At 50.8% G+C, this 8,976-nt stretch overlaps 1 protein-coding gene across 2 annotated transcripts in view; it reads right to left on the minus strand.

Annotated features, from left to right (window-relative positions):
• ALDH16A1 (aldehyde dehydrogenase 16 family member A1) overlaps positions 1-8,976 on the minus strand; it is a 31,860-nt gene that overhangs the window by 5,772 nt on the left and 17,112 nt on the right. Inside the window, exons 6-14 of one of the 2 annotated variants that reach the window (XM_004381651.2) lie at positions 8,639-8,820; positions 8,404-8,556; positions 7,052-7,237; positions 6,805-6,900; positions 6,521-6,657; positions 6,045-6,150; positions 5,847-5,977; positions 5,187-5,354; positions 4,704-4,902 (exon numbers count right to left, since the gene is read on the minus strand). In XM_004381651.2, coding sequence (XP_004381708.1) covers positions 4,704-4,902; positions 5,187-5,354; positions 5,847-5,977; positions 6,045-6,150; positions 6,521-6,657; positions 6,805-6,900; positions 7,052-7,237; positions 8,404-8,556; positions 8,639-8,820 — 1,358 coding nt within the window. The remainder of the gene's footprint in view (positions 1-4,703; positions 4,903-5,186; positions 5,355-5,846; positions 5,978-6,044; positions 6,151-6,520; positions 6,658-6,804; positions 6,901-7,051; positions 7,238-8,403; positions 8,557-8,638; positions 8,821-8,976) is intronic. The other variant, XM_004381652.2, reaches the window with a different exon arrangement.

The raw sequence follows: 8,976 nt of genomic DNA on the forward strand, positions 1-8,976 counted from the left end.
CCGCAATGGCTCCAGCCTCATGAAAGCATGGCACTTTGAAAGGGAAAGAACAAAGATGGTTACTTTGGTTGTTGTTACCTGTAATGGCTGAAAAGCTGCAGCTGATGTGGCCTGGGGGCCAAAGCCAGGCCAGATAAGTAGGATGACTGATAGGAGGCCAGGGTCTTCTGGTTCCACCTAATCAGAGGCTCAAGGCCATATGCATATGAATAGGAAGATAGTTAAGGTGTAACCTGTTGCCATCAAGTCAATTCTGACTCATAGCGACCCTACAGGACAGAGTGGAACTGCCCCATAGAGTTTCCAAGGAGCGTCTGGTGGATCTGAACTGCTGACCTTTTGGTTAGCGGCCGTAACTCTTAAAACCACTACACCACCAGGGTTTCCAGTTAAAGGTGTACAGAAGACTAAACTGGAATGTTTTAAAAAGGGTTATGTGTTTAGAATTACGTGTTTAATTGAATGTACTATGGACATTGAATGTTTCTTCTACCTTGTGTTGTAAAGCAAACCTAAATGTATAGTAGAAATGAATATTGGGTATTATAGATTACAGAGAGCTGTAACTCTGCCTTCAACCAATACTTGATTGGATATGCTGAAAGGGGAAGTAGGATTTGCCTGAGGGAAACACAAGCTGTTGGTTTGAATGCAGTAGCCCGGTGAATAGAGTGGGGGCCTTAGGTCGAAAACCTAAACCCCACTCAGATTTTGTATTTGGAAAGACATGCAAAACCACCCAGAACTGCTTAGAGAACTGGAGATTTGTATTTGAAGGCAGGGCCTGCAGAAGGAAAAAAGAACTCCGGGGTCTGACTAGAGGCTGTGTTTTAAGAATGTATGGCATGTCCTTGGTGATTGTTTCTGTAACCTCCAGACCCTGAAACCCTGCCCTGTGCTTTGATGTTATCTCCTGATAAATTAACATAACACTGACCATACAACCTGATTTCACTGCCCCTCTTCTACTGAGCACCTTCTGGAATACTTTCTGTTCTGATGCTGCCAGATTCGAATCATATCTACTCACAGTAAATATATTCTGTTATACTAATTTTTGGTGTTTCTCTGTGCATTTAGGTTTTGACATTTGTGAGCTCCAAGCCAGCTCTGGGTGGCTGGAGGTTGGAGAGACTGCCATTGGGGCAGCCAGCAGCAAGGACAATGAAGATGTGGGAGGGTGAGGACCAGACTCACTTCCAGGTGGGAACTGGATTCGTGCTGATTCTTACCATGCAGTTAGCAATAAAAACCCACTGCTGTCAAGTCAATTCCGACTCATAGTGACTCTACAGGACAGGGTAGAATGGTCCTATAGGATTCCCAAGGCTGTAATCTTTATGGAAGCAGATTACCACCTCTTTCTCCTGCGAAGCAGCTGGTGGGTTCATACCTCTGACCTTTCCTGGTGGGTTCATACCTCTGACCTTTCCGTTAGTAGCCAAGCACTACTAGGTCTCCTTTCAAGTTAGCAATAAAGATGGGATTTATTAGTGCAGCATACAATCTGAAAGTTCTGACATATGCATACACTCATGAAAACATCACCAAAATCAAGATAATTGTTATGGATTGAACTGTGTTCCCTCTCCCCCAAAAAGATATGTCAAAGTCCTAACACCAGTAGCTGTGAATGTGACCTTGTTTGGGAAACAGGGCCTTTCATTTAAAATATTATCGTTAAGTCATACTAGAGTAGGGTGGGTCTTAATCCTAATCCCTTCTGAGGTGTGTCTTATAAAAGGGGGAGAACACACACAGAAACAGTCATGGGTGAAAACGGACCCCATGTGAAAATACATCTATACGTAAAGGAACACCAAGGATTGCTGGCACTCACCAGAAACTGGAAGAGAGTCATGCAGCAGTTCTTTTCTTAGAACCCTAAGAAGGAATTGACACGGCTGATACCCTGATTTGGACTTCTGCCCTTCAGAACTGTGAGATCATCCGTTTCTGTTCTTTAAAGCCACCCACTTTGTGGTATTTTGTTACAGCAGCACTAGGATACTAAGACTTCAGTCCCCAAAATTTCCTTATGCTCTTCCCTCCTGCTTCTTTCTGAACTCTCTCTGGCCTCAGGCAACCACTGACCTGCTTCCTCTCATTACAGATTAGTTTGCATTTTTTAGAATTTTATATACCGTATTTTTATGCAAATCACGTGCCTTCCGTTTGTTTGCCAGCTGCCCGCCTGTGAGGTATTTTTGTAAGCGTGCTACGCTGATTTTTTTTACAACAACGTGTAAAAAAATTGGCATAGTGGTGCTCATGAAAATACCTCACTAGGGGAGGGTGCGGCTGGCAGACAAACATAGAAGGCTTGTGTTATTTTCGTAAAATATGGCATATGGAGTCATTATAGCAAGTACTCTTTCGTTCTTGCTTCTTCACTCAGCGTAATTATTTTGAGATTCATCCACATTGTAGCATATTCACTCCTTTTTATTGCTGAGTAGGATTCCAATCTATGGATGCACCACATTTTGTTTATCTATTAACCTTTTGACAGACATTTGGGTTGTTTCTAGTCCTTGGCTATGATGAATAATGCTGCTATGAATGTTTGTGTACAAGTCTTTGTATAGACATGTGCTTTCATTTTTCTTGGGTAAATTCTTAGGATTCCATTTCTCTTGGGTAAATTCCTAGGAATCATGGCCAAGTCAAATGGTAAAAGTTGGTTTAACTTTTTAAGAAAACGCCAAACTCTTTTCCAAAAAATATGTTGTACCATTTTACGTTCCCACCAGCAGTGTATGAGAGTTCCAGTTCCTCCACATCCTCACCAACACTTGGTATGGTCAGTCTTTTAAATGTTAGCTGTCCTAACGGTGTGAGGAGTCCTTGGCTGGTGCAAACCGTTAACATGCTCAGAGGCTCACTGAAAGGTTGGAGGTTCAAGCCCACCCAAAGGTACCTTGGAAGAAAGGCCTGGTGATCTACTTCCAAAAAGTCAGCCAAAAATCCTATGGAGCACAGTCCCCTCAGACACACATAGGGTTGCCATGAGTTGGAATCGACTTGACAGAAACAGGTTAGTGGGTGTGAAGTAATATCTCAATGTGGTTTTAATTTCCATTTCCCTAGTAACTAATAAACGGGCTCAAACATATCATACATCCTGAAGATGGTGAAAGATAGGGCAACTTTCTGTTCTGTGATACCTAAGGCCGCCATGATGACTCGATGGCGAGTAAGAACAACAATAACTAATGATGTTGAGCATCTTTTCATGTGCTTATAGGCCTTCCTTAGGGAACATTTCTTTTTATTTCGTGACTGTATGTCCAGCACTAAGAGCTTTACTGGAGTCCCTGGGTGGTGCAAATGGTCAAGTGCTCAACTACTAGCCGAAAAGTTGGTGGTTCAAAGCCACTCAGAGGTGCCTTGGAAGACAGGCCTCGTGAAAGGTCACAGCCTTGAAAACCCTATGGAGCAGTTCTACTCTGTAACAAATGGAATTGCCACGAGTCGAAATCAACTCCACGGAAACTAAGAGACTTCATGACTCTAGCAGGTCAGTACAATTGTGTAACTGTATACCATTTACAGAGGAGGACACAGAGGCCTAGGTCCAGTGACTTTCTAGCCTTCTCTTATCTTTTTATTATCACTATTCCTGAGTACTTCTCAGGCCACTTCCTCAGTTGCTGAATCCTCATGCTTTCTTCACTGGGCCCACTATACATTTCTCATCAACCCAGCATGTATATTTAGTTGCCTATTATGAAAATAGGAGCCCTGGTGGTGCAGTGGTTAAGTGCTCAGCTGCTAACTGAAAGGGCAGTGGTTTGAACCCACCAGCTGCTGGGCAGGCAAAAGACGTGACAGTCAGCTTCCGTAACGATTTACAGCCTTGAAAACCCTATGGGGGCAGTTCTACTCTGTCCTATAGGGTTGCTATGAGTCAGAATTGACTCAACAGCAACGGGTTTGGATTGGTTTATTATGAATATAACAAAAAGTCACACCAAGTAATACTCTGTAATGCACTCTGTACTTTCTATCCTATTTTCTTTCATTAAATTGAAAAAAAAAAATCATGATTACAACCCACTAAATTAATTTTAAGAAGCTCTGGTGGCACAGTGGTTAAACACTAGGCTGCTAACCGAAAGGGTCAGCGATTCGAACTGCAGTCTGCTGCTGTGAAGATTTTTAACCTTAGAAACCCTATGGGGGCAGTTTCTGACCTGTCCTATAGGGTTGCTATAACTCAGAATCCACTCCACAGCAGTGGGTAGTGGGGTAAATTAATTTTATGGTCCAGTAAGGAGCCCTGGTGGTGCAGTGGTTAAACACTTGGCTACTAACTGAAAGGCTGGCGGTTCAAACCCACCCAGGAGTTCCACAGGAGAAAGATCTGGAGATCTGCTTCTGTAAAGATGATAGCCAAGAAAACTCTATCAGGGCAATTCTACTTTATCGCACGGGGTCGCTATGAGTCGGAATTGACTCACAACAACAACAATGGATCACTAACCAAAATGTGGAAAACACTACTCTATGAGATAGGCCGTATACCCATTTTACAGATGAGAAAACAGTTTCCTAGGCAAAACCACTTGCTAATGATCATGCAGCTGAGGGTGAGGGGTGGAGCTGGGTCTGGACCCCAGGCCTGTCTAATTCCAGAGCCCTTGCTATGACTACGTGCAAGACCACCCTGCCCTGTCTGTCTGCCCAAAGATCCCTCTCACCTGCAGGGTGTGGCCCTGGGCCTGGAGGGCCCCCCAAGCCCGAAGCCGCCCCACGCTCAGCTCCACCTCCACCTTAGCAGTCTTGAGCTCCACTCCCTGTCTCTCCAGCCTCGCGGCCAGGGTGGACTCCCGGCGCTCCAGCGCAGCCGCCAGGGCCCATAGCAGAGCCGCCCGGGCTGCTGGCGACTGGCCCACCCAACTGTGGGCAGACGGTACACATGGGGGGTCAGCATCCTGGTCCTGGCTCTTCCCGGATGCCCACCTCCATCCACAGCCCCTACTCTGGGAGTCTAAGCTTCACGGCCAGATCCCACCTCCCTGGGGACCCAGACTCCACTGCCCCTCAGCCCTTGGGGTCCACAACCCATATGCCATGAGCCCCCACCCTGGGAGCTCAGCACCACAGTCCATCAGTACTTGGGGATCCCAGCTACCTTCTCTGCCACCCCATGACCCCAGGCTTTCCTGTGTGACCCCACGTACCCAGGGGCGACCTGGTGAGCGGCCTCCACAGCGCCTCGGATATCTTTGGCTCCGCCCTCAGCCATGTAGCCATGGATGCTGCCATAGGAATCCCAGATGGGCCTAGAGCTCCGGGCTCCTGGAGCCTGGAAACGGCCCCCTACAAAGAGCCCGTAAGGGGGCAATGGCCTGGGGTGGGACAAGGGGTGAGGGTGGGTCCTGGGGTCAGGGTCTGCTTAAACCCCATGCTCCCACATTGGATGGACCACCCCAGCTCCCATGAGCCTCTGCAGGACTCTAAACACCTGCTCTGTGAGCCTCCAGGGCGCCCTAAACTCTAGCTCCCATGAGCCTTTGGGGGACTCCAAACTCCTGATCCTGTGAGCCTCTGGGGTACCCCAAACTCTTGCTCCCATGAGCCTCTGGGGAACCCCAGGCTCCTGCTCCCAGGAGCCTCTGTGCAGATATGCATTTAGGAGAGCTGAGACTCCTATCAGGCCTCAGAGAGGTGTGAGCGCATAAGCCCCAGAGGCAATACCTGGCAGGACCTGGGATCCCACCAACATGGCTCTAAAGAACCTCATTCCAACCCACTGGGTAGCCAGACGCAATTTCCCTTCACCCCTCCAATACCCCCAGACCAACTGGCCCCTGGGAATTGCAGGCCCTGGAACAGCTCACCTGGGCCCTGTTTCAGGCCCAGCCGGTAGGGTTGAGGGCATAGCAAGGCCAAAAGTGTCATAGTTCAGACTCTCGGAAAGGTAGGGCAGCCGGGCAGGGGTTGTTGAGGGCCGCAGATACTCATAGAAGCCCTGTGAAGGGGAGAGTGTCAAGAGGACGTGGGTGGACATTAGGGGAGGATGACGGGAGTGCACTCACATCTGGGCCCCCATGCCAGGAAGAGCCGCTCTCCTTGCAGCCACCTGTGGGCACTGCAGGGTCGCTGAGGCCGTGGGCATTGATCCAGACTGTGCCCACCTGAAGCCTACAGGAGAGACAGAGCCATAAGAGAGAAAAGGAAAGTGGGAGTGGGACAGAGACCCAGAGAGAGGGGGACAAGGACCCAGAGAGGGAGATGGGGACAGAGACCCGGGGGAGGGGACAAAGACCCAGAAAGAGAGGGGGACAGAGAGCCAGAAAGAGAGGGACAGGGACCCAGAGAGAGGGGGACAGAGAGCCAGAAAGAGAGGGACAGGGACCCAGAGAGAGGGGGACAGACAGCCAGAGAGAGAGATGGAGACCAAGGGAGAGAGGGGAGGATAGAGACCCAGAGAGACAAGAGTCCTTAAGACAGAGAGAGGTCAAAGCTCAGGCCATCCAGGTAGCCATCTGTGCCCCCGTGGGAGCTGACTGACCTGTAGCCCAGCTCCAGTGCCTGCCCCAGCCTCTCGCTCCACACACTGGCACTGCCTCCCCGGGGCGTCCCGTTGGCCATGGCCAGGGCTTCCTTGGCTATGCGGAACGGGGAGGCCACGACTAGAGGCCATGGCACCTGGGAGGGGGAACAGGGGTGCTCAGGCAGGATCCACAGCCCCCTGAGATCAGGAGGAATTGCCGCCCTATGGGCTTTTGGAGGGTCTTTGCTGCTGCCCACATATGGCTGAGAATGGAATAAGATCTCCCACCCTAAAGAGCTCACCTCTGCCTGGGCACATGGGGCGGCTGGGGGCAGGTTGGAGATTAAGGTCGGGGGAAAGAATGGGTTCTTTGTGGGTACATCGCCAGCTTGGAACACCTGGGGAGAAAGAGAACCAGGTCTAGAAGTCTCTCTCCGGCTTCCTCCTTCCTCAGGCTCAGAACCAGGAGCCCCTCCTCCCTTATACCCAGGAGTCCAAACTCCAGCTTCCTCCTGCCTCAGACCCAGCAGTCCACGCCCCCTGGCCTACCTGTGCGCCCTGGCTCTGGGCCTCGTGAACATAGCACTGGGCCAGGTCATGTGCGGCAGCCCCTCGGGCCCCCATGTCCACGGCCCCGTCCAGCCCTCGGCCAGCCCGCAGCTGCCTCATCCGCGCCTGGAGACGCCTCATGGTCTTGTCCCACACAGACTCCTGGACGAGGAGCCTGAGGCCCCCCTGTTAAGAAAAGGGGTGTCAGGGTGGGCAAACTCAGGGCCCAGGTAGGGGATACAGCTCCCCACAGAGGGCTGAGACTCGGGGACATCCTCACACAGAGCAGAAGGAGCACGTCTGAAGAGAGGCATGGACAAGGGGCCAAAGACCCCAGAGATTGTCAGAGGCCCCAAACCTGGGGCTGGGTGTGGAGTCACAGAAACTTAGAGATTTGCGGAGTGAAGATGGTGTTTGGAAAACTAGGGACCCGGACACTCAGGAAAAAAGAACTCTTACAGAACAAGGGAGGAGCCCTGGTGGCGTAGCAGTTAAGCGTTAGGCTTGTAACCAAAAGGGTGGCAGTTCGAATCCACCAGATGCTCCTTGGAAACCCTATGGGGCAATTCTACTCTGTTCTATAAGGTGGCTATGAGTCAGAATTAACTCGACAGCAATGGGTTGGTTGGACAGAACAAGGGACAAGGAGACCCAGGCTATCTGAGCTCAGGGCAGCCAGGGACATAGAGATTCAGGAAGTTGAGGTGATAACTCTCTGTTGTTGTTGCTGTGCCCTTGAGTTGATTCCAACACATAGGGACCCCACGTGACAGAGCAGAACCACCCCACAGGATTTCCTAGCGTGTAATCTTTACAGGAGCACATTGCCAAGTCTTTCTCCCACAGAGTGGATAGCAGGTTTGAACCACTGACCTTTTGGTTAGCAGCCAAGTACTTAACCACTGAGCCCCCAGGGCTCCTTGAGCCTCTGTTAAGGGTGATGAAAAAATTTGGAAAAGGACAGCAGTGATGGTTGCACAACATGGTGAATGTAATTCACATCACTGAATTATACATGTATAAATAGATGAAATGGCAAGTGTTATATATATTTCACCACAATTAAAAAAAATCAGAAGAAAGTCAAGGTGATGAGGGGTCTTGGCGATTCTGTGGTGTAAAGGGAAAATTAAAATGCATGGAGACACAGGCCCCAATGTCTGGAGACAGACCCCCAGACAGGGCTTCGAGAACCCAAAAGTTATACATAAGAATCATCTGGGGATCTCATTAAACTGTAGATTCTGATTCAATTATCTGGGGTGGAAATGCAAATTCTCAATAGGGGTTCGAACTGGAACGAACGGGTTCGAAGCCCTGCTCCCAGATGTGGGGGGCATGGCAGGTCTCACCAGGCTGCGGTCTGACCAGGCTGCGTCCACGATGCCCTCCACGGCTGAATCCACGTCTGCTGTGTCTGTCAGCAACAGCAGTGACTCTGACCCCAGTGCCAGGGCCAGCTCAGCACCACCACCCGCCAGGGTCTGCCGGAGGGAACGTCCTTCCTGTGGGATCCCCGGGGGTTCAGCTGGGGTAGCAGCCTCTCATCCCAGGCCATGCCCACCCCAGTTCCAGCCCTGAAGTTACCTCAACGGCTCCACAGAAGGCCACCTTCTGGACTCCAGGCTGGGAGGCCAAGACGGGCCCCAGGGAAACAGGGCCACTGAGCACGTTGAGGATTCCTGGGAAGGAACCTAACTCGCCTGCCAGCTGAGCCAGGAGGAGGGGTGTTGGGGAGGCCGGGGGCACGAGGGCCACCACAGTGCAGCCTGCGGGAGTGGGTAGGTCAAGACTCTGGAGTCCAGGCCCACAGCCCTGCCCCTCTCACACCTAGGAGTCCCTGACCCCCGGCCCCCTCCTCCCTCAGACCCAGGAGTCCAGATCCCCAGCACCCTCCTCCCTCAGACCCAGGAGTCCCTGCCCCC

Source organism: Trichechus manatus, unplaced genomic scaffold (genome assembly GCF_000243295.1).
Source record: "Trichechus manatus latirostris isolate Lorelei unplaced genomic scaffold, TriManLat1.0 scaffold00087, whole genome shotgun sequence".
Classification (NCBI taxonomy): Eukaryota; Metazoa; Chordata; class Mammalia; order Sirenia; family Trichechidae; genus Trichechus; species Trichechus manatus.